This window comes from Dermacentor silvarum, chromosome 1, assembly GCF_013339745.2.
Source record: "Dermacentor silvarum isolate Dsil-2018 chromosome 1, BIME_Dsil_1.4, whole genome shotgun sequence".
NCBI lineage: Eukaryota > Metazoa > Arthropoda > Arachnida > Ixodida > Ixodidae > Dermacentor > Dermacentor silvarum.
This window is the reverse complement of record NC_051154.1, coordinates 66,263,069-66,289,701: the sequence shown is the minus strand read 5'-3', so window position 1 is coordinate 66,289,701 and position 26,633 is coordinate 66,263,069. Positions and strand designations below refer to the sequence as shown.

General features: G+C 42.5%; 1 protein-coding gene across 3 annotated transcripts in view; it reads right to left on the bottom strand.

Annotated features, from left to right (window-relative positions):
- Nucleotides 1-1,244: 1,244 nt before the first annotated feature.
- Nucleotides 1,245-26,633, bottom strand: part of LOC119464828 (protein BANP-like) — a 32,012-nt gene continuing 6,623 nt past the window's right edge. For all 3 annotated transcript variants that reach the window (XM_049668920.1, XM_049668928.1, XM_049668923.1), the window contains exons 3-8: nucleotides 23,741-23,912; nucleotides 23,477-23,566; nucleotides 20,603-20,842; nucleotides 12,572-12,693; nucleotides 8,932-9,135; nucleotides 1,245-4,048 (exon numbers count right to left, since the gene is read on the bottom strand). In XM_049668920.1, coding sequence (XP_049524877.1) covers nucleotides 3,881-4,048; nucleotides 8,932-9,135; nucleotides 12,572-12,693; nucleotides 20,603-20,842; nucleotides 23,477-23,566; nucleotides 23,741-23,912 — 996 coding nt within the window. In that variant the 3' untranslated portion in view covers nucleotides 1,245-3,880. The remainder of the gene's footprint in view (nucleotides 4,049-8,931; nucleotides 9,136-12,571; nucleotides 12,694-20,602; nucleotides 20,843-23,476; nucleotides 23,567-23,740; nucleotides 23,913-26,633) is intronic.

Here is a 26,633-nt window from a genome sequence, read left to right as displayed (position 1 = left end):
AGCTTCCCAATAAACCAAGGCAGCAATTGCAAGTACAGTTGAGTGCCTCTACAGCAAAATGACCTGTATAATGAAGGAATAATTCTGTCCCAGTTATAATGCGAACGGTGCGGTGCACAACCTTTACAGGGAAGTGACCTGTATAATAAATGATTTCAGAGGTCTCAGGCACTTCGTTACATAGGAATTCGACTGCACTTAACAATCAAACACGCATTTATAGGGCAACAGTGCACAATCCATAACAGAGCAGTCACCAGTCAAGCACAAGAGCACTCGACTTTTTTCCTAGTTTTAGTTGTTTCTAGTTAGGTAGAGCAGTTCCTAGTTTGGTAGAGTTGATGAAGAAAATAGTGCACAACCTTGATTAGCAAGCATTTTGAGACATGAACAAGCAACAATTGTAAATACAAGACGCTTCCCTTTAGAACGGGAACGGGATATGCAATAGCAATAGCCAAAAGGACCCATGTTTTCTCTAATAAATGTATTTACACTAGAACCTCACAATGTGTATAACTTACTATGTGTTGGGACTTCTCACTTACTGACCTTCCCTTTTACAAATGCTTCAGGTTAATTACTCAACACACGAGAAACTTGGCTGCACACAAAAGAAAATCTGCCTGTTCTCCACAAAGCATGCACAAAGTGGCACATCTTCCTTTTCATTGTTGCACACAGCACTCCAATGCTTACAATATCAGGCATATGATGCCAATGCCTGCAACAACAGACTCGGGATACACACAAAGTGGCAGGTTAATCTTTTAATGACAGCACATATAAATACCCCCCCCCAAATGTTTATTTTCTATCTACATATGCAAAAAACATTGAGATAAGCATAATCAAAGAAAAAAATATATATTGTGGAAACTTTTTCAGCAATGGTGGGGAAGCCCCAGGCAGAAAACTGGATGATGGCTTCACTCCAAGCCACCTATGGCTTCATTTGTAATTTGTTCAGACAGCTTTCATTACATGTGAATCACAGCTGTACATTTGCTTTACACCACGTGTGTGACACCACTGCAGCCAGAGATCTTGCATCTGTCCGTCTCCTCTCAACGTGCTTTCAAAACAGAGTCGCGTGCCAAACTTCTTCCTTGTCTTGTGTTCCTGCTCTAAACCAAGAAATCACGCTTGCTGACTGTCATTCAGTGTTGGCCAAAGACATTTAACCAGAAACTTCGTACTCTATATCAAAACTTGACAAGAATTTTTTTTTCTGGTATGTTGCCTGTAGGCAACACTTATCAATAAAGGCAAATGCATCAAGCTGAATTACATGCTCCTACTATTCCATTACTTCACTGGAACTGCTGTGGTACAGTGGTTCAAAGACCTGGCTAGAAAACAAGAAGTCATAAGTTCTAAACGCAGCACAGACATTCTTTTTTTACGATAAGCACCATTTTGTGATGACAGGCCAACCAACTAAGGGAAAGGCCAACCCAAAAGCATGTTTGTAATTTATAGAATGTCTGTCTCAAAAACAAAGTGCTTTCCTCTAACGGCAAGCAAAAACTAGTGCACAGCACTAATAAATAACATGTTTATTAGCCATCCAAGCAACGTTTACAGCTACTTTAAGGGGGGACGTGGCTTTGAAAATCAACTTCCTGATTTCTTCATGGATTTTGATGAAAATTGGCACAAATGTTTAGAATGTCTCCCTGATACTTCCATAAAAGTTTCAGAGTGATACCTTGAGAACATTTTATTAAGCAGAATTTTTCTCTCTTGAACTTGTGGAGGGCCTGGGAAGCTTAAAAAACATGATGGAAGGCTCGTTGAGTATTGGCTGCATAGCTCAATGCCTGCTGGAGGTCGTGACAGTCTTACTTTTTTTTTTTCGCAACACAAATTTTTTAGATAGTCATTTTTCAAGTTACCTTCACACCAAGCACACTTTCGGGGTGAACAAATAGCGACACCATATATTTATAAAAAGTCAAGATAAAGATACAAGACTGTCTCGACCTGCACTGTAATCCAAGGAACGTGACAAAAAAAAAAAACAGAATCAAAATAGGCTAAACGGTAACGAAGAAATCAGCTCCAGAAACTGAGCAGAAAGGCGAAAAAACAGTTTTGAGAAAACGGCTCTCAAAGTTTCACCATCTCTTCAGTTCTCTAAAACGCACCAAATTTGTAATCTTTGATGTGTTCTGTGATGTGGGGCTTCTTGGACATGTGGCCTCTGGTCTGCTGTGCCTTCGTTCTGCCTTTTTCATGTTTGTATGGCATTCTTTACTGCTGCTCTACAGAGAGCATGGTGCCTGGGTTTTCAAACCAAATGACGTGCAGAACTATGTGGGCATAAATATACAGTAGTTCTAGCATTGTACCTGCAGACTGCCTCATTGATAGCAGTCTTCTAGTACAGTCAGTGAGGCATTGTTTTCTTTTGGTAGAATCGACCATGTTACTGAATGAAGGCTCTCAGCAGTGTTCTGATCATCTTCCATTGACAATGGCTATGGATGTTAGGAGAGCCACTGATAGATAGGCAGCAATGCAGCTGCTTTCCAGCCTGTACTTTTGTATGATGCCTCACTTCTGCAGCCAGGTGTCTGTGCCAGCCCAAGTGGCCTAGTGAACAGAGCTCATGATGAGGTTCTCTTTATGAAGGGGTGGTATGATAGGTATTGGTACGAGATATCGTGGCAATTCGGTAATAGAGTCGGCGCGCGATGCGCTAAGTCGCGGGTCTGAGGTGCCGATGTGCGAAATTCCTGGTCGCGGGTCCAAAGAATAGACGCTCGGTCAGCTCAATCGCGCAGTCCGAGGTGCCAACGCTCGAGGTGCCAATGCGCGAAGTGCCTAGCCACGGGTCCGAGGAGTCGACACTCGATGAGCGATGTGACGACCCGCAAAGTGCCTAGCCGCGGGCTCGAGGAGTCGATGCTTGATTAGCTTAGCCGCGCAGTCCGAGGTGCCAACACGCGAAATGCCTAGCCACGGGCTCGGGGAGTCGACGCTCGCGATGCCGATGCGCGAAGTGCCTATCCGCGGGTCCGAGGAGTCGACACTCGATGAGCGATGTGCCGATGCGTGAAATGCGTAGCCGCGGGCTCGAGGAGTCGACGCTCGATGTGCTTTGTTGCGCAGTCGGAGGCGCCGATGCACGAAATGCTTCGGCAAGGATGCGAGAAAATGCTTCGGCAAGGATGCGAGAAGTCCGGGCACAATGTGCTTGATCGCCGAGTCGGAGACGCCTACGCGCGAAAGGCTTAGCCGCGTGTCCGAGGATTCCGTGCCCGAAGCTTGGTCGGGAAGTCCGGGTCGCCGATGCTCGGAATGCCTCGCCGTGGGTCTGAGACGCCCACAAACAGCGGGATCGGCCACGCTACTGCGATGTCCGCGTAGCGCCCGCTTTAACACTCGTCGAGATTACGGAAACTGTCCGGAGCTCGCGAGGAGACCGCAACAAGCGGAGCAGACGACGCCATCACGGAGCGAGCACCGGACCAATGGCGAACCGCGCTGGAGTCACGCGGCGGGCGCGGCCAATCGGTGGCTCCGGCACGACCTTCAATCATTTGCATTTTGTGTGCTTGTTTCTGTATGGAGGAGATAGCTGAAGCGGCAAATTTGAAGACGGAGAAATGCGCTTTCCAACGAGACCAAGATGGTGGCGCTCGGCTGCGCCGTTCCGGAGATATCGTGGCTTGAAAAACGCCGTTCTTTCGCAATTTCCGCGAAGTTTTTCGGCACCTTGGCTGATACAACAATTTTTTTAGAGCACTTCTAATTGGTTTTCAGTGATGATATTTCGGAATCAGATAGAATAAGAGTTATAGAAACTGAAAACTTGACTTTCAAAAAATCAATTTTTTAGACATTTTTTGCGATGCGAAAGCCGCGTCCCCCCTTAAGGGATTACGGTAACAGTTGGATTATCATCAGAGGCCCTATCTACAGCTGCTGCCAGAATATGGTTTCCATTTAAAATCTGAATTTGGTGGGTTTGCTGGATCTGGGCAAGTTGCTCAGCAGTAGCGTGAACAACTTGAAAGTCACCATGCTGTGTGCAGAATACCTATGCAAAAAGAATGACAAAGTTAATATACCAGCAAATTATTAACATCATGTCAACAACACATACGAGTAACATAAACATCGCCTCCCACAATCTTCGATCATAACATACTCTGGATTTCTTGCAAAATAACTGCACCAGTGCCCCAGGTGAATTGAGTCTACAGAATCCCTCCAACTAACTCATCACACATATGGCACTTAAAGGTAGTACTAGTAGTACCAGCACATAAACTAAATAAACAACCAATGTTAACAACTTTTTAGGATCCTGCAAGAGCAACAATAAAGAATATATACCACTAAACGAATATATCGTCAAAAAGCCGTAACATACATTTGATGATGTTAAGTGGTGCAGCGCGAAGCAGGTCGGAAGGACATGGAAAAGACAAGGATGTACGCTTGCATAGGTAATCTGCAACACTCAACATTATGGAAAATGAACTAGCTAAAACCTCTACCCTTCTAAGATACATTTGAGTAAGGTAGTAGACTACTGTAAAATTGCCCATTTTTTGCCAACTCAATTTTCCATTATCCCAACCTATACTAATGGTAAATTTCAGACAGCTAACTAGAGGGGAGCACTGCTGAAAAATCTGGTCCTGTGAACTGTTTGCCATAATGGTTTGTGTAGGGCTATTAGCAAAATTTGAGAGATGATAGGTACACTAAGGTGAACTTAAATTTTTTTATGGATGTTGTAGGCCATGTCATATTGTCTGACAGAAGCCCAAAGCCCTAACATGCCGTACAAAGAGCTAAAGATCGTGGGTATTAAAAAAGGCAATAAAAAAAACAATAACAAGAAAACAATTTAACAACAATGTAGGATCCCTGCTGCACACAGTAATAATACTCTGCACAGACTTTCATGACTACATAATCTAACAACTGGGAAGCTTTAGTAAAAATGCTCAAAAACTATTTCAGTGCTATTTTAAGACTGCTAAGATTTGTCTATGTACTATTTATCGTATTTATTCGAAAATGGGTACAACACAAATATAGGTAGACCCCTACATATTAAGTTCGCTGAGAAATAAAAATAATTCATTCGAATATAGGTTGATCCACATCTTTCTATAAAAACAAAAAAACTTTGAACATGACACACATCTATTTACCATAAGCTCAGCTACTAAATCGCGCTAGTCGATGCCACAAGCTGCAACTTCATCGGAACTGCCAGAGAAGACGTGCTCGTCGAATGCTTCGAAGGTGTCCACGACACAACAGACAATGTCATTCTTGGTGCCGTCGAGTGCATTGGATATGCAGCCTTTCTTAAAGCCAGTCTGGATAATCTCTGCTAATAGATCCAGCGGGCTCGATGGAGGAACTCGGATAGTTAGGAACTTTTGCTAGCTTTGTTCACGAATGTAAGTCACGATTGTTTTATCACGAATATAGGTCAATAGCTCACTTTAGGAAACCTTATCAGAAAAAAAAAGGTTGACTTATATTCGAATAAATACAGTAGATTAAAATGCAAAAAGCACAAAAATGAATCGATAACGCCATCCACACAAAATGTGTGCATGGCAAATGATTAAGCGCTTCTTAAAAGCAAGTACAGATGCAGTCTAATTGAACATGGTTTACTACACAAGCTATATAAAAGTTCCATTTTGTCTGCTTCAACAACAAAGACTTCATCCTGGGAGTGTTGTATTGACCATGTAATGTCTAAAGCTTGGAGAGCTTTAAGTTCGTTGCAGCGTACGTGAAAACTGTTTCTAATAAAGACAAAAGAAATGATTTTTAATACGACCACAGCCGCTGGATAAAAGAAAAGGTGCGGCCTGCCGCGTGCATCGAAAACGGTGTGATCCGCCGCGGCGCCACACGCCGGGGGCTGTTGTCCGGCATCGGCATAGCAAATGCGTCAGGAACGCACTTGGAACGCCGTCACGCGTGCAAGCTGAGGCGTTCCAACCCCGTCAGCTAGCGCCGTTCGGCCCAGCCAAGCGGCCGACAATGCAACTACGGCCGTCACATTCGCTCCCATAGCAGCGCGCCCGACGCAGCAGGCCGCACCTTTTTTTTTATCCAGCAGCCATGTACCGACATTTGACCTATACTGGAACATGTCTACACCATGTGGGACTTTGGACAAAGTAAAGCACCAAAAAAGAGAAAAGTGTTCAAAGCATTGCTGCTCATTTTGTTTTTGGCGATTATACGCATAATTTCAGCGTGTTGAGTGCAAAGTCTAGTTTAGGCTAGACTGCTCTTGAGAACCAAAGGCGGTTGCTCAGGGTAAAATTTTTCCATAACAAAATCCATTCAAAAACTCGAATAGATAGAAACCAATATCTTTTAAATACATCCGATATACAGTAAAAACTCGTTAATTTGGATTTCACGGAACCAAAAAAATGTCTGAATTAACCGAATGTCAAATAATCGAGGGTATCAAGAAAACAATAAACAAATGCTTACTACATCAACATGCTCTCATTTACAGTATGAAACAGCAAATTCTGTTTCTATTTTGCACAAACGCAATGTGGAAGCTGCAATTCTCGTCATCTCATGACTGATTAAGAGTTTGCAGCGGCGAGGGTCTAGCCACTTCCTTCACAGCGCGGCCACGGCGCGCGTCTTCATCTCAGACGCGCTTTTCACTGGCACGCGCACATCCCGATTATTTTTTTCGCCAATGTTGGCGGGTCGCCACCCATCGCGATGTCGACGGTGCTTTTCATCCTCGACAGCTTTGCACTGAGTAAAAACTAAACTATTGTTTGCCACAACTGCGGCTGCTGTCAACGCGATCATGCACGGCGGCCCTGCGGTTCTGAACGTGCATGGCCGACGCATGCACCGAGTCAAAACGAAACTACCGTTTGCTGCAACTGTGGACGAAACCGCGGTTGTTATCGGCGCGATCATGGATGGCGACTACTCGGTTATGAAGGCACGCGGCCGACGAGCGCACCGAGTCAAAATGAAACTACTTTCTGACGCAACCGTTACAGACAAAACCACGGCCGCTATCAACGCGATCCCGTATGGCGACTACAGTTTTGAAGGCACGTGGCCAACGTGGTGCTATGCGCGCCGGCAAACGCAAGAATAAAAGCTTTAAAGGCTCAAATAGGCACGAAGCGTTCTGGCGTTACTGTCATTCCCGTACGATTTCCACTGATGGCTATGGCGATGCGAACTCCGTCTCTTTGTTTCAGTTGACGGTAACACCATTATGGCTCGTTCGCGTTGCATATTTGCGGCGCTCCGCGCTCGCTGAGCTCTGAGAGTTGTCCGAATTAACCAATGTACGGCCAAATACGTCCGAATTAACGAGAGTTTCATTGCATTAAATAATGCATACTCCTGCCGGGACCAAAGGACGTGTCCGAATTAACCGATTTTCCAAATTAACGAGGGTTGAATTAACGAGCTTTTACTGTATCTGAACACTTAGAAAATGGAGTGTCAAACCGGAACGGAAAGTGAACTCTAACTAAAGCGAAGTTTACTTTTGACTTGAACTGAACTGTAACTGAAATGTATGCAGCCATTCGGAGCTTAAGCTGAACAACCCAAAGAAAAACACTGGAACCATTAAATGCAAAACAAAGGAAATGTTATGAATCGGTTTTGCAGGTGGTCCTGAACATTTTATAGAAAAATGTATTTGTCCTATAAATCAAAAGGCTCTTTTAAGGTGTCAAGAACTATGTCCTAGAAACATCCTGTGCACTTCTGTGAATAAGAGATGTTCAATTACCAAGCTTTTCATTTGAGTCCAAAAATTAAAATTAAATTCTGGGGTTTTACGTACCAAAACCATGATATATAATTACATAGCACATCACAGTTTACCACATTTTTACCACCGAGGTTTTTTTAATGTCTAAGGTTTTTATGCCTGAGGTTTTTAATATCTAAGTGCACAAGTGTTTTTGTATTTCACCTCCATCTAAGTGCGACCACTGCAGCTGCGATCGAACCCGCAATCTCAAACTCAAGCCCATCGAAATGTGGCCACGCAAGGCCCTAGCCACTGGGCCTCCGCCACGGGTAGCATTTGAGTTTAATACCTGCACAATTTCTACTGATAGATAATGTTACAATGATAAAAGTTGTACACATTAATCACAATGTTAATTATTGGAATTCCATTACAGAGTTATTTCCTAGCCGTCGCTTGCTCACATATTTTTGTCCTCAAATTTGAATAACCAAGCTGAAAATGCCGGATCTGTGACAGGCAATTAAAAAATGTGTTCAAATTAAAATTAACAAGAAAAATGGGCTTCAGGCTCAAGTGCTAAAAATAAAGAGAAACGTGAATGATGATGATAAAAATGTTTATAAACATGAGGATCTTCATGGAAAACTAGCATTACCATAATGCATGCTTATGTTTACAAATTTTGACTTTTTATTTTATCACCACCAAGGAAATTAAATTGCTGGCGGCAAAAAAAATGTTAATTTTGAGTTTAAAATTTCGATTGCTATTGAACTGTTATGAACCTGAATAAACTGAAATAACCTGGTTTGAACCATTGTTTTTTCTGTTCTCATTTTGAGCATGAACCAAACCAAGATGTTTGAACAGTAGCTTGAACTGAATTGAAAAAAGTTTTGGTTCGACGTCCTGTACTTCAATCTTGCTGCCGGTCTAGTGTTTCAGGGCAAAAAAATTTAAAAATTTCATTGACTGCACTGTCCTAGACTAAAGAAAAAATATCAGTATAAAAATACCATACAGACAAAAAAGTCAAAACAATGCACCTTATAGTGAAAGAGAGAGCTATCAATGTCACCAATGGTCATTTCTTTTTTTTTTTCTTCAAAAGATATAAACCAAGTTCTATGCAGAAAGACCACAGGTTGACCAATATTACAACATGCTGACCAGCATACCTGCCCCTCAGACACCGCAGCAGCTGCTGCTAGCTCAGCTTCCTCATTGTTTCCATCCTCAATTGTTTGCAGAGAGAAAGTGCAAAACTCCGAGGCTTGTGGAACTAGCTCGATGCTGTTCATGCTGTCGTCCGACACATCTGGCTCATTCTGGACAGCCCCTGTTTTCAGGACAGATGACCCTGTTGCGGCTGAACTGGATACCTGGACAGGCAACCAATGCAGCAGCTACAGTGCACAACTTATTCACACTTGCGTGGATAGCATTGTCCACAAACAGATAAAACAGCTGTAAAAGCCATAAAATGGATTACTGTTAGCCAGAAATTTTTCCACAAAGGTTGTGCTTTGCTATGAACAAAAATAACATAACAGCATACACTGTTGAACCTATTTAGCACAACACCATTTTTAACAATGCTATATAGAATATAACAATGAGCAGCCAATGCACCATCGACTTTTGTGTGTGTTCTATGGCGAAATAAACTACTTACTAGAATGCTCTTATGTCTAGATTATCAGTTATAAAATCTAAATCTGGCTACTGGGTGTGTGCGCTGAAAGGAAAAAGAAAGCAAAATCCTTGAAAACGTTTAAAAAAAAGATGCAAGCCGCTGCTGCACCCACCTGCATGCCAGACACCTTTGCCTTCGCATTCGAAGGTGTGTGCCATACACACACCTTCGTAATGCTATAACTAGGTTCAACTGTACTTCTTTCTGCCTATTTAAAACGTTTATATGTTTGTCCCCTCTACTTTTTTTGTTTTGTTTTTGTGTGCGTGTGCAACTCGGTTATATCAATCATCGGTTGTAATATAACAATGGGTGGGATTTTCCTGGCACTGGAATATCGTTAAAAGTGGGTTCAACTATAATACAGTTCATCAGTTCTTCTCAGTGAGTTTTTTAAAGGACAACAGAAAAAAAATTACCTACAGCTGAGGAAGCATAGGCCCCAGGAAAACACAAAACAGAAAAGAAGCAACTTCAAAAGTGGCATTTTCAACCAACTTTGCTTACAAAAGCTTACAAGAAACCTCAAATTAAAATTAGTCAGCATATCTACTCAGAGACAGTATTGCCATTATGAGAATCAATCATTCTGCAAGACAGATATGCACACAAACCTGCAAGACAAGAGATGCACAGGAGGGTCTGTGCAATATTCTATGCATGCACGAAGAAACTGCACTGCATGGGGAAGTGCAATTTACAATTCAGCCATGTTTAGCTGTGGCTCTTGGACCGGCTCATCATCTTCTTTCTGGGGTTTTACGTGCCAAAACCAGTTCTGATTATGAGGCACGCCGTAGTGGAGGGCTCTGGATTAATTTTTACCACCTGGGGTTCTTTAACATGCACTACAACGCAAGCACACGGGCGTTTTTGCATTTCGCCTCCATCGAAATGCGGCCGCCGGGGCCGGGATTCAATCCTGCGACCTCGTGCTCAGCAGCGCAACGCCTTAGCTGACTGAGCCACCCCGGCGGGTCGACCGGCTCATCATCTCTACAGACATGATCTGTGTTGCATAATAAGTGTTGAAGGTGAAATTCACAGTCATCAATCAATGACTCTCCCAACTTTATGCTGCCATCAGTGTTCACATATTTATGTCAGAATTTCCAAGAATCAGCTCAAACTTGACAGCAACCACTAAACCTGGCCTTCCACATCATCAATGTCACATGGAGGTATGAAAAGCAACCCCTTGTAAAAAAAATTGGAGGGCGCTTATGCTTCGCCTTTAAAAGTAGAACGTGATAGCGTTATCGGGACCCGTTCGTATCGCATCGTTCGCACCCAGCAAGCAGGCTTCATTCACTGCAATACAGAACGTGGGAAAGCCAGCTTACAAAGACGAAGCTTACACCGATCCCCTTAAAGTCGGCTTCACTTTTAAACAGAAATGCATTGCTGGAAAGACGTTTCTCCAGGAGCAATATAAGGCGTCTTATATTAAAATGTGAAGGCCATAGGACCTTTTTTCATTATTTTATGAATTGTTTGCTATTGCCCTGACGTGCGTGCATGTCCAAAACGCATTTTTGACCTGCCGAGGATGCCAGCGCCATCTGGATAATATTTTCGCAAGTAGGCTACCCGAGTGAGCTGGTGTTTTTATGGTAGAAATGCTGGCAAAAGAGGTTTGTGTTTGAGTTTCCTCGTAACAGAATTATGTTTTCTCGTACATTCAAATAACAGTTCGATGCCACCATCTCTGTAGGTTGTGCTTAAGTTGTACTGTACCATTTTTCTGGTGGATTTCACTGCGAGAAATTCAATTTTTGTTCACAAAAAGCCTGCACCACAACGAAGGGCCTGCGCGGTCGGGAAGGTTCGGAATGATTTTCCCCTGCACTAACACCTTGCAGATGCAGTGGTTGCGGATGATTTTTTCTGCCACAGACGACGCCAACGCAGACGCCGGATTTTCTGCGACACGGGGCTAAATAATAACGCTGTCGCATTATTATTATTTTTTTTCATGGCATGCTGGTATCGTAAGACTTGTTTGGGCATGGGCAGCAAACACTTTAGTGTAATAGTAAAGCCTGCAATCTGTGGCATGAACTCATGTGACAGTAGCACCTTTTTTTAAAACAATTTTTCACATATACCCATACACAAAAAAAAAAAAATTTTCTTTTCTGCTAAAAGTCTTTCAATAAAGTTAACCCTTTAAGGACAAGACAAATACTCAACGAAAATGTTTATTTTTCATCTACTAAATGTGCAAAATACACTGAGAATGAGCATATTCAACAAAAATAAAAAATAGTTTGTGGAAAACTTATTCAGCAATGGGGGTCAACACAAGGCAGAACACTGGTAGCGAGCTTCACTCCAAGCCACCTATGGCTTCGTTGGGAACTTGTACAGACAGTTTTCATTGAACATGAAGCATAGGTGTATAATGCATTTTCTTTAGATTACCTGTGTGATACCACTGAAGCTGGGATCTTGCATCTGTCTGTCCTCTCTGAACATGCTTTCAAATAAAACCGAGTACTAGTATGCCAAGCCTTGTTCTTGTCCTGCTCTAATCCAACAAATGACGCTTGTTGCCTGTCCTTCAGTGTAGGCTGAATACATTTATCCAGAAACTCGGAACTTAATACCGAAACTTGGGAATAAAAAAAAATTTCTGATGTACACTCTTCCATAAAGGGTTAATGATGTTCGCATTCACCAATGTGTCACTGCCATATATACTTGCAAATAATGAGATGTATAACACTAGCAATTACAATATGCATCGAAGTAAGCATATAGCTACAGATCGACAAAGCTATGCTGGCTGTGTTACTTTCTTGATCCTGTACTGTAAAAAGTTGTGGGCAAATCGGGAAAAGCTGACCGACAGAACAAAGGAGGATGAAGGAGGAGAAGGAATGACAGGAGCCATTAAAGGAAATGTACAGGTAAGGAGTATATATTTTTTTCTGCAGTGTGATGTGCCTGCTACAATATAGTAATTGCTTGGAACCCTATCCAGTTCACATTTTCTGACATTCTGTACAAGTTCATGGGTACATCATAGAATGTGGTCGAACTAGAGCAACGACACACCTCACTGATGCCAAATTAGCCAAGTCAGGCGCTGCTGCTTTACTAATCAAAGACACACTCACCTTTGGATTCAAAGGCAGGCCCCTTTTCTTGCGCCGAAATGCTGTACGGCATTTTGAGTCTATATTCAGCTTGATTCTGTCCCAGTCAGCATTGGTCACATCAAATAAATGTGTCAGATGACCTGAAACAAAGGTTTTAAAAAGGAAAGCTTTTACTACAGAATGCAGCAGCACAACAGACATCCTCAAGTAATGTAACCAACTTAATACACATTGTTTCCATCAGTTCCGCCGTAACAGGCACAACACAACATGAATAAAAAGATGCATGCAGAAGAGGCAGCACTGATGTCCTCATCAACATCAAGTGGTCACATGCTCATGTACACTAGGACAGCACAGCCTAAAGGTTCCTACTTTTTAGGTGACAAACAGACTAGCATAAGATGACCAGCTTAAAAAAGATGTAGTCGGTGTTTGTGTTGTCCCTTTCATTCCTTCTTGTGTCCGCATCTGCACACTTGCTATTCAGTAACCTAAAAAAAGTAGTTTGATGAAAGGGCAATTTTTCATGCATCTTGTCACAGACATTTTTCCTTCCCTGTCTAATGAAGATGTTGTACCAATGATCTTCTATTCAATATCGACATAACTGCACAGCGCAAAAGATGAAGACTGAAGAAAGGACGCAACACAGGTACTCAGGAGCATTTGCCTGTGTTGTGTCCTTTCTTCTGTTATCATCTTTCGCGCTGTGCAGTCATGTCGATATTGAACCACCAACTCGCCCCAAGCTTCCACATTCTGTTCAAATTCATGTTTTAGTTAACATTCCAACTTTTTTCTTTCCAGCTAAACATTTCTTCATGAAGATTGTGTTCAAAATATGCAACTACCATATACAAGGTGTTCTTTTTCTAATGCACAACGCTAATAAAAAAAAACTGATCTTTTTCTAATGCACAACGCTAATAAAAAAAAACTGATCTGAACCACAGTTTTTGCAGCCACGCTATATGGTTGGCCACATTAACAGCATAAAAAATTTCAAGAGTAATTTGGCTAATATACTGAAATGTGCTATAATTAACCTTCATTCACTTTAAGAATACGTTGAAATTGCAAAATTAAAGGAACTGACAATCAATTTTTATGGTACTACCCTTTTTCTTTCTTTTTTTTTAGAGCTACAGAAAGCTTACTAGTGAGAGTGTGCAATCATACAGTGGTAACGTGAAAAACGCCATGGAATATTTTTTATCAGAATTTATCAATCTGCAGTAACAATATAGTCATACGCTGGAAACATGCTGGAAACAGTGATAGGTGAGCGCGATAGCGATTATACACCAGCATTGGTGTGAAGCAGATGCCACGTATAGTCCTAGCTGTAAGAAAGTAATATTTTATTTATCAAAGCGATGTTCCTGCGGTTCATGTTTTCTGATGTGTTGAATAATTTCTACAATAATAGCTATGTGCTTTCGTGGTTTCCTGTCCAACTAACTGCTTCAGTCATATACATGTCGAGACTTTTTTTTTTTAGCCAAGCCAAGCAAAGTGGTAGGATATGCCAGTAGTGCTAGAACTGGCACCCATCTACGGCACAATTAGTCCATGGCATTTTGTATCTCACAGGGAAACAGAACTCGGGGTACTCACACGCAAACTAGCGCGCATACATGAGCACTCACGTGTTCCCGCATGCCACGACTCTGCCACTCCACTCGTTGCAGTGAAAGCAGCGCCGCTTGTTAGTGTGAACTTTTTTTTTACTTTGTAATACGCATAGAATAAAGTGCAAATGCATACGTAATATAAAGACTGCGATTTTAAACAAAAAGTATGCGGCACTTGATAACAGACAACCTATGTACAGTAATCTCACTGACTACATCTCAAGTATTAAGGCTTCATCGGCACTTTGCACCCCTTACATTTTTTTTTTGCAACTTTTGTGCCAATTTAAAATTATAATTCTTACTTAAATTGTGAACAGCATGCTAGACTTTATCACTATAATCATGGTCTTTTCATTTCCACCAACATTACGGCACTATAATTATGGTAGACTAGGGCAATTAATAACAGACACAAAGACAAGTTCGGGCCCGTTCAGACGGTTGTCGGTCCCTTCAAATCCGAGAAGTAGTGCTGAGCAGAAATCATGACTAGTATACCACTTTTGAGATATCTGTCCTTAATATTGGCAAAATGTGCATTGGTATTCCAGTTGAGAACATACTGAAGAGCTGGAGGGATGCTTCTGAGAAACTGCTAACTGGAACAGACATATTTCATGGCACATTCAGGTAACTCCAAAGTGGCGCTAGTCTTAGGATTCCTGCAAAGCAGAGATGACTTCACTGCTGCTCGGCCTCAATTCTGTAATCCCAACATGTACACTGAATAATAAAAATGTGGCACATTTTTCGTAATTTCCCAAATAATCTTAAATTTTCTTGCTGCTAACATCCACTTAGCCACGTAGCCTAGCTGTGAAAACGGCAGGGGCCAAGCTACTATAACAGGCTTTTTAGAAAGAAAGTGTTCCATAAAATAAAAAACACATTAGTTGCACATACCTATACATACTTCAAGCGCTTATTCTTTCTGCATGTTATTTAAAAATTAAATTCTGGGGTTTTACGTGCCAAAACCACAATTCGATTATGAGGCACGCCATAGTGAGGGACTCCAGGTCATTTTCAACCACTTGGGGTTCTTTAACGTTTACCCAATGCACAGGTGTTTTTGCCTTTCACCCCCATCTAAATGCGGCCGTCAATATCGAGATTTGATCCCACGCCATCGGGCTTAGTAGCGCAACACCATAGCCACCAAGGTGGGTTGCATGTTATTATCAAGCAATGGACAACCATATGTGCCACCTGCACACACAGTGAGCATGTAATACAGCAAGTTGGGCGAGTTGGTTTTCATTCATAATGAAAGTAAAAGAGGCAAAAAGTAAACAACGACAAGACAGAGGACAGGACGAGCTCTCATTCATATCACATGATTTCTATAATAAACTTTCAGTTATTAGTGAGCACTTGTCCCGTCTTCTATCTTGTCTTTGAACTCTTTGCTTTCATTATGAGTGCGCATGTAATTGCGCTGCGGGCTACTCAAATTATAAGCACCTTCTCAACAGCAAAACAATAAATACATGGCACCCTGTATATTTATAACCTCAAGATAATGAATTATCGGATATAATGAACTAAATCTATAACGTTTCTTGCCAATACCAGCATGCAACGAATATATGCTTGTACAGTCGCCGACCAATAATACGGACAGGCTTGATTATTCAGACAGCTCCGCGGCACCGCCATTAGCCCCATAAACTTAATCTATAAGGATCGCTGAAATTTCGGACACCTTACAGTCCGCCGTGTGATAATTCAGACTCCAACTGCATGACCGCATGCTAATTCGACCACCACGTCGAGCAGAAATAGCAATATTTTCATTTTCTTACATCGCTAGCGTCTCCTCAAAACAGAAACTAGCGAAGCCTAGTTGACCTAGTCGTCATAAATGAGAATTCGGTGCATGCACTGATTGTACTTTCGTCTATCTGTAGCGACAGCATGACAGTGGCAGAGATACGAGCCGCGATTTTTTAGCAATGCCTTCCGCTCAATTCTGTGCCACTCTTATCCACCGTTCATAGCCGGCTGATCCCGTTGATGTGTGCGGAGCATCACTCTGACGAATGACGAAACACAAAAAGCATGAAAAAGAATAGCCATTTTTTTTCGATTGTTATGAGGCCTGTGCTGCCATCAGGAGGGTATGATTCATGTGCGCTTGTTTCCCACCAAAGTAGGAGCTTTCAAAATTGCGAAATGGTAGCTCGGCCAAAGCATGAGCTCCTATTACAGCACTCATTGCAGAATTAAGTGAACTTATGTGTACTTATGCAAGCAACAATGTGTTTTTGTGCATTTCTTAGTGGTTGAGATGATCGAAGGAATATGCTGAAACTAATATCTGGGCCCCACTGAGTGTTCTTGCAATTTCGGCATGCTCACTACGAAAGATTTGAAACACTATAAAATGTGGTTTTACTGTTTTCAGGAAGCCAAAATAGCTTAATCTATAAATATAAAAATAAATCCATGACACAATATGCACTCCAAGCCTCAGGAGGATATAAGGCATTGCTAGAAAACCGCAGCCGCAGAATGTCTAGGCCAAAGGCAAGCGTATATGCGTGCAGCAAAGCGTTGACAAACATGGGCCATACTCTAGGACAGGGGTTCTCAAGCATGTTCGTTCTGGGGAACCCTGCTAAGCTCCATGAAGCGCCAAGGAACACCCCCCCCCCCTGCCACCCGAATTAACCGAATTAAAATGTCCCAATTAAACTAATGTCGAATTATCCAGAGTATCAAGAAAACAATAAATGAATGCTTACTAGTTCAATGCGCTTTTATTTACTGAATGCATCAGCAAATCTTCTTTCTATTTTGCACAAAAGCAGTGAGGAAGCTGAAATTCTTGTCATCTCAAGACTGATTAAGGGCTAGCAGCGGCGCAGGCCTCGCAACATCCTTCGCAGCACGGCCGTGGCGCGCGTCTTATCTGCAGACACGCTATTCACTACCGCGTGCAGATCCGGTTATTTTTTCGCTAGGGAGCTGGTCGCCAACAAATCGTCCGTCCATCGAGATGTCAAAGCGCAACTCCTGAGTCAACTCCTGAGTCAAAGCGCAACTCCTGCTTGCCGCAACCACTGCTGACGAAACCGCGGCCGTGATCGACGCGATCATGGATGGCGACCTTGCGGTTCAGAAGGCAGGAGGCCGACGCACTCACCAAGTCAAAACGAAACTACCATTTGCTGCAACAAGTATGGACGAATCCGCAGTCGCTATCGACGCGATCATGGATGGTGACCACAGTTATGAAGGCACGCAGCCGACGCGCGCACCGAGTCAAAACGAAACTATTGTTGGCCGCAATCGCTGCCGACGAAACTGTGCTGGCCATCGACGCGATCACAGATGGCGACTACGCTCTTATGGAAGCACGCGGCTAGCCCTGTGTTACGCGCGGCAATTAACGCAACAATAAGGGCTTTAAGGGCACAAATAAGCAAAAAGCATTCTGGCATTGCTGTCAGTCACGTATCGCGTACGATTGCCACTGAGGACCATGGCGATGCGTACTGCGCCGCTTCGTTTTTGGACGCTAGCGCCGTTTTTGCTCTTTCGCGGCGCGCATTTGTGGTGCTCCGCGCATTTATGTTTTTTATTCCTCCAACGTATACGTCAGTGCACATGCTATCGGCACCTGCCCTATCTACAAACGGGAGAAATTCGCATGTTGGTAAGTTACGGCCTCCGAGATTCAAGTGCGAAAGCTTAGGCACGCTGCCCGTTTTCGAAGGTTGGGTGGCTACAAGCTGCTTGCGGATTTATTGCGCAGTTCACGCACTGCCGTTACGCGCTGTGATGTGCTTTTTGACACTCGGGCATGGGTAATGGAAGTTCTGTGGATCGAGCACACCTCTTGTTCGCCGTTTTAGCCACTTAATTGGCGAGCACGGGACCACGGAAAATTTATCAGTGGCTCACAGAACCCCTAGCAGGGGCCTGCGGAACTCCAGGGTTCCGTGGAACCCCAGGGTTTTGCGGAACCGACTTTGAGAACCCATGCTCTAGGATGATCACCTTTTGAAGATATTTTCTTGATATTTTGCGTGACTGGCACCGGACACATTGACAGGCAGCAGCCAGCGTCTCTGCACTGTGATAAGATAGCATGCTTGGCACTATGCCAAGAATACCTTTACTGGCAGACGCCGATGTGTCTTGCACTGGTCACCTGAAAGATAGCATGCTTGGCACTGTGCCAAGAATGCCATTGCTCATAGACGCCGATGTGTCTTGCGCTAGTCACACAAAATTGAAGGTATCACCAAAAGTGATGATCCGAGAGTACGGCACACCCCTTTTGGCCACTTGTAGAATAAAATCACTTATTTTATCGTGAGTCCGGTATTTTGGACTTCGGATTATTCACACTTTTTGGCTCTCTCTATCAAATACTAATTATCGGTTGGCGACTGTAATGAATATTGGATGTAATGAAGCCATCTTGGTTGGTGTCCGATGCAACAATGTTATAAACAGGTTGATTGTATTTAGCAAGTTACATAAAATATCACACAAAGACAACTTCCTTGCAAAAGCGCAGTCAACCTGAATGCTTTCTTCACTAAGTCTCATTACTAAAGGCAGAGCCAAACTGATTTACAATTTTGTGAAGTCAGCAAACTGCCGCAATTTCCCACATTTTATTAACTTTTTGTTCATTATTCATGAATAAAGCCTGTGAAGTTGGAAATGAATGAAATGCAATAAAACTGCACAGCTTTCAGTCCATTCTTTGATGTGTGATGGTGTGCTGGGAAACATCTTTTGATGTTAAATAGTTAAAGGGAATGGTGAGAAGGTATGCTTAGTACATATATTCATACCTATACCTTCTTTTTTGTGCGCATCCATGATGCAAGCCGCCCTAACATGTCTCATGTCCACAAAACCACCTTTACACTTAACCTCTTTACAAATAGCTATGTGCTAATGAGTATACACAGCTGAAACTCACAACCGTGTGTATACTGTATTCTGTTTTTTCACTGAACCAAATTCTTTTTAACTAGACCGTTATAAGTCATGGATTTTATTCTGGGATTTTATGTGCCAAAAACACGATCTGATTATGAGCCATACTGTAATGGGCGACTCCGCATTCATTTTGACCATATGGGATTCTTTACCGTGCACCTAAATCTAAGTACATGAGCGTTTCTGCACTTCACCCACATGAAAATGCGACCACCACGGCCAGGATCAAAACCACGACCTCAAGCTTAGCAGGAAAACACCATAGCCACTGGGATACCGCGGTGGGTAATCATGTCGTTATTGGTACAATTGTTATTTCAGACACTACTGTTACCATATTGGAGCCTCTAGGGAAGGAGGCTCCAATATGGTAACAAAAGCCCTTTGTCTTTGACAAACTGCTTTTGAAAGTATCTGTCTGCGGCCCGCAAGAGCCAGTCCTTCAATTGGCACCACTTGGTTTTGGTAGCCTGTTCAGCGGCCGTTCGCTTGGCGTGCCACTGTTCTTCGTCCACATGTTGGTTCTCTCCTTGCTCGCGCTCCACAGCCCGTCTCTTCTTGATTGTCAGCCCGTCACTTCATCTCCTGCCTCACTGCTTCAGCAAGCATCGCATACCTCTGTAGTCTCTCTCTGCAGAGCCTTTGGACTGTTACGCACCTCTTCCGCTGGATACTTTCGAGAGCTCAACCAAGCCATGCGGCGTGCACGGCCTTACCAGCGAGTGGAGCAAGAAGGCGCCAAGCCAGTAGCAGCGTGCGAGCGGGCACGTTGGGGTGTGCGCACATGCACGTGGATAAAGGAGGCGCCGAGCCAAGTGTCCAGCGAGCGGGCGCATGGGGCTGCGCGTGCATCAGCGACAAACTCTGTTACCTCGTAGGGCCTCGTGTTTGATCTCTTCGTTTTGACTAGGCAAAGAAATGCTGCGCATTTTTTAAAAATACCCGGTATTATACGTATTATGTATCATCAGCATAAATTGAAACTTGGACAGGAAATAACTGATCAGAATGCCCATGGAAGTGCGACATGTAATCGCTCTGTGGTCGTTTCTTAGCATGGAGTAGTCCCAAGTGTACATTTTGTAGACCAAATTAAGCCACTGTTACAAATGCAGGTAAGCCTGAAAATGGAACAACACATTGGAGTAGTTTTGGAATAATTCTAGTTTGAATTTATGCTGATAGTGCAAAATTACATATTGAGGCAGAGAACTAACATTTATAAACTGACAGAAATGTTCATACAAATCAGCATGAGCTCCTTCACAAGAGAAATCCTCAACTGCATCAGTAATGAAAATTAACTGCACCAGAGCTTTTTCTCATTTCACTGAGACTAATGTCATAGTACATACAAACCTGCCTCTGAGCACAGTACACATAGAACAGAGAAACATGACAACAGATGACAAAATCAAGCTGACGTTTCGGAGCAGCAACTCACATCGAATTCCATAGATCATCAAAGGGTCCAACTGCTGCTTTTTGTGTTTGCCTGAGCCTGAAATGTTGGAGCGAGCCTGTGTCTCTCTGTCAAAGAGGTGGTCAAGCAAGGTCAGAGCCATCTTCTCAGGTGTACTGCAGGTGTTGTTGATGTGGAACAATGTGGTTGGATTGACAGGGCAGCGTACTCTCATCTCCGGATTGTTCTCATCCCCAAGCCAAGAACCATGCGGATAATCCGCTGCAGCAGCCACAAAACACAAGTACCAGGCATTAGGAGGAATAAAACATGCACAGCCAAGTGTTAAATCCTAAATACAGTTGCATCTCTGGCCAGACATACAGTCACATGTCACAGACATAAATAAAGTGATAGGACATCACCTGGCAGTGAGACATGGCTTATTACTAATGTTGGATACTACCTTGTGCAAGTTCTTCTTGCTTACGTTAAAGGGGTACGGACACAAAAGTTGGCCGGTGGTTTTTTGCGTCAGAACAAAAGTTGAACAAAAGCAAACCTAGTGCGTATTGCTTCCAGTACAGTGTCGAGTGGCCGCCAGTAATTTTTTCGTTACTGAGATTTAATTTACTCGCGTCTATTGTGGACCCAATAAAGTTCACTCACTCACTCACTCACTGAGATTTAATTAGATAATTGTAATTAATTATCTAACTCGAGAAGTACTCTCCTAATTATCACAGTCTCAATGAGAAAATTACAAAGCAACACGAAAAACTCCTGATACAGCTTTCTGAAACTGAAACTCCTGATACAACTCAATATGTGCTATATAAATGTGTTTTTCCGAGTGTGAAAGACGCCCGCGAATACACGCAGAATAGCCACGCGACTGGCGCTCGAGGCACTCGGGCTGAAATATTAAAAGTGCGAAACAATAACACAAACCTGAAAAGGATGTAATTTTTTTGGCACAGCTGTGCACTACTTCCGGGATCGGCCCATCCAAGAGGCCGCGTTTCTACCAGAAAGCTCGCCTTTGTGCATAGCGTTTGCTGCTAGCATTTCCCAGTAAACATTACGGTTACATAAGCTGCAGGTGCCGGGAAGCGTGAGAAGCAGTCAGGGATCTCTGAATGCTATCGCGTTCCACTCTTAAGGGGAAACTTAAAGGGGCCCTGAACCACTTTTTATCAAAGTGGAGAAAAACTTTTGAGGTGAAAATAGGCTATTTCAGAAATACTTTGCTGCAAAAAGTACTTCAATGCGTTCAGCAGAAGCAGAGTTATTGGCTATCAAACACTGCCTCTGCTGTGCTCCCCCTTCCTTTTTCAATGCCTTGCACTATGAAGGCTACGGCAGAGTGGGGCGGGGCCACAACTCTCCGCCTTTGAAACGTCACCGTGGCGTGCAGTTCAAATTTCATTTTGGATGTTAACGTATCTTCTTCTTTCGAGGGTTTTACATGCCAAAACCAGTTCTGATTACGAGGAACGCAAGGATGTTAACGTAGATGCAACGACTTCCAATTTTGCTGACTACGACACGCTAAATGTAAGCCAAATGTGGTTGTCCTCAGCGAGCCGCAGTGCGCTTAGCCAGTGCACACGTGGCGGCCGTGGTGTAACCGACCGCAGCAACCAATAGCAGCCGCGTATTGGAATGTGCTTTATTGCGTAATAAAGCACACAGAAGAGAGTGAGCATCATGGCCTCTGTTGAAACGAGAGCGTTTGAGAGAAAGGTGATTTGAGAGAAAGGTGACTTCGCGCTCCTCTTGCGAGCTCCACGCACAGCGTACGACAGCAAAATTTGACTGAGATGTTCACAGAAGCGTATGCTACCCGCGGACTATGTTATTTCACAATGCCCGAGGGGTGGTTCAGGGCCCCTTTAAGCGTGCTCTAAATTTTTGTATCTCACAGGGAGACTACAGAACACCACTGCAAACACTGGGTGTATTGTAAACTCCCATGCATACAACATCACTTAAGCACACCACCCCACAATCAGGAACACCACTGGAAGCCACTGTTCTGCCGTTCCACTCGTTGTCGTGATTACAGCACCACTTGTAGGTGTGAACATTCCTTACTTCACAATATGCATTCATAAGTGTGCAAATGCATATAAAAATATAATAAAAGCCTTTTTAAACATCAATCACAGTACACTTAACCCCAGCTAACTGACGTACACCTATTTGCCATCCCATGGCATGGCTCCAGCCCTACCATAAAGAGTTCCACAGTGGAGTGTTGTGGCATACAGTTTTATGAAACTTACTGTGCCGATTCAAAATTTGAATGTCTTTTATAACTGCTAATATCCTGTTCGATTCTGTCAATATAAAGCACTTCTTTTTTTCATTTGTCATAATATAATGACACATTTTGGTCAGTAGTCAATTCCATTAAGCACAACTGGTTTTAAAGCTCTTTTAAGGTGTTCAATTTCAATTTAATGCAGAATATTCATGCACTGTACTGGTGATGAAATATTTAAAGAGATACTGTAAAACTCCTCACAGCCCAAATATTTCTCAAGACACGCACCCCCCCCATCGCATATATTTGCAGCTACTAAATTTAACAGCTTTATGAAGTGCCATGCTTTATTCATTGCTCAAATTTTTCATGCATCTTAGGCTTCATAAAACTTTGAAACATGAAATTTGTGAAATTTAAGATGTGCAGAATAAGATCTTGCCTTACAACACAGTCAACATGGATTAAAAAAACAACTATAACATTACTCTTTCCTCCTTGCATGCTGATGCTGCAGACACACTCTATGAGAAAACTTCTCAAAGACTACTGTTTTTCCTCACGTATCGAGAAAAATCATTAAAGCAGCACAGAAGCATTTTTAGAAGAGTTACAGGTCTCACCAATAAAAAAATTTGAATAATTACCTTCAGTGTTGAGAGTTATGAGAGTCACACTTGACCCTGCAGCAAAAGCTGCTACTGGTTCTTCATCCAAGGAGACAATAGCAGAAGAACCTACAGTAGATTAATATTAAGCTCCATGCCAGTTATGGTTTAATAAATGTGATAAACTGTATTACCTCCCGAGCTGAAAAGGAAAGGAAAATGCATTAGTGAAATTGTGTATGTGTTCCCTCTACACTTCAAAGGATGAGGGATTAAAAACTTCCTTTATTTACCTGGATAAACGGACGTACCTGCCAAGACCAGAGGAGGCTGGTGATACATGCTCTTTTACAGCTGTTGAAAGCACTTCAATCTTGTCTTCCAGTGTTTGGCATTGATCAGTCAAAGCATCCAGGCGACCTTCCAATGTTTCAAGTCTTGCAAATATGCTTTCCTTGAAGGATTGGAGTAAAGCCTACAGACACATATTTTAAAACAGACAAACATCTTACAAATATCAAAAAAAAAAAAAAATCACCAAGCCATACAACACTGCAACAAAGAATTATTCTACAACTTTTACTTCTTAGCGCACGAAAAGGGACGAGACACAGAGGGACGACGCAGACACAGAGCTACTTTACCTCGTACCCCTGTGTCTCGTACCCCTTTTCATGCGCTAAAAAGCAAAAGTCATGGAATACCAACATGCCCAAACTTACGCTCTTTCAAATTATTCTATGTTTAGAACAAGCACATCACATGCAGATCCTACAGAGGAATGTGCAGAGAGGAAATTTGTTAACCAAATTGAGCACGACTGTGAAAGCTGGGTTCCAGAACTTTATCAAACATCAAGTATTCTCTTCTATTTCTTTAGTGTAGAAGACAAGGAATGCCAAAAGGGGAAGATTATTTCTATTCTTCGATGCAGATAATGTTATTCACAAGTAAAGTTTCAGTCAACAGGCCAGCACACAAATGAGCAACAAAAGAATAATCACATTGATATATGGGATAAAGGCAATGAAAGCAAACAAATGAAAAATTGGAACACAACTAAATACATGCAGTTGGTTACACAATAGGCAAGAAAATTATCAGATTAAAGAAAACTATGAAGCTCTTCTCCTCTTTCTTGTAACGTTAGCGCACAACCTTAAATTAGGTCACACCAACTAGCCCGCTGCCCAACTTTTCGTTATCATAAAAACTGACCGACCAGCAAACTATATGACCACGTCATGTGAAGGTCCATTTTGTGATCAGTATAATGACTATCACCATTAAACTATACAGGCCAAACAAAGCATCTGACAAATGACATTTGAAAAGACTTCAAGCTGCACAATACAATAATCAAGAGGACAACTCTCTTCAAGTACTTGGCTAAATTATGCATGTAGGTGAGAACTTTGAAAGACAAGTAATCAGCAGAATCTAAGCAGGATGGAAGAAAAGAGAACTGTTTCACAAGATTCTATGCAACAAAATGTTAGCTCAGTTGAAAGGCCAGGTGTACAAGCCAGTGGTACGAGAAACAAAATGACCAATTTCACTTATAAATGAACATGGGCTTGTCATTTTCACCGAGTTGTTTTTAAAATAATCCTGTCACCTGTCGCTGTTTCTGGGATTTTCTGGTGTTGAAGAGATTTTAATCCATAAGATGATAATTCCATGCCTATTCCTGGCTTCTCAGAATTCTCGGTCCTTCACTTTCCTGAGATTTTGCATGACTAGGACTGGATCTGTCAGTGTCTATGGGCAACAGCATTTTTGACACTGTGCCAGGAACCCTGTCGCCTGTAGGCGTTGACATGTCCTGTGATAGTCACACGAAATCTCGCAAAAGTAGTTGCATACCTGAAAGTGAAGGACCTAGATTACCACCTCACAGCCACAGGCCATCAAACACTGCCAATAATTCTTGTGGTCTGGACCTGGAACACTCACCACACCTCTTGTCTGAAATGAGAAGCGCAGCCCAAATGTCATTACCAGTGTTTCGCTTTTCTCACTAAAAAATTTCAGTCTCACACATCTTCACAAAAATATGTGCACCTTTTATTGAACCAAAAAAAAAAAACATTTTAAAAGCATTTTTTCAACTAAATATTTCGCTTTGTTTTGGATCATTTTCAAACAAATCGTGACCCTAATTTCGTCTCGTTTTCAGAGAGCTGTCCGCTTGTCCACAGAAATTATGTGTGAAGCACAAGCAATCCCAATAAGTATTTACGACTGAAGTCGCTGGAACGTAGATGTAGAGACAGCAGTGGAGTGACAAGGCAAAGTGGAATTGCGGATAACTACACCCGAGGAATGTTCAAGTTTGCAGACATTATAAGCCAAGGTGCAAACAAGGCTTCCATGGCGACTCCTCAATATTTCTTTAGCTCCAACAATGTGTTTATTGCCTGTGCTGAAAATATACTTTCTGCTTCATTCAGGGCCCACAGCAACCGTTGCGACAGATGGGGAAAAAAATTACTCCTGCTGTACAAGACACTGCACATTTTATGGCCTCATTTTTAGTTACTTTAATGTCCCACTCGTCGGCAACAGGTGTCAAGGGTATTCAACCGAAAACAATTTGCTTCCTATTGTGATTGATACAAGCTATGAAGAACCGCACAAGCTGACCGATTTGATTAATCCTTTATCATCTTATCACAATATAGTGCTTCCAACATGTGCAGAAAAAAAAATTAACAAAGAACAAAGGATAGCCATGTCAAATTTTATGATATGCCGTTCAGTCAGTATTCAATCTCAATTGTTTCCAGACAAAGTAGGCATGTGCCACTGTTAAGCACAGTACCTGACAAAAAACTGTTTTTGACATGTGGGCACCAGAAGAAATTCTTCCATAGGAACAGGGAATAAAAGTGCATTTTGGGAACTACGAAAACACTAGGCTGCACATAATCAGTTGCAGATGGTATCTGGATCTCTTCAGTCATGAGTGCATTCTGAAAAACAATGTTTTTCTACATACAATTTACGTTATTCCAAATACAGTATAGACCACTTATAACGTAACCGCTTATAGTGCAGGACCGGATATAGTACGGTCTTTCCCGACTCCCGTTTACCCTCCCATAGAACTCCATGTATACGCATACCGCTTACAGTGCAGCCGCGTGAGACGAAATACCGGTTATAATGCGGCTTCCGCGGGAAAATCTCGCCG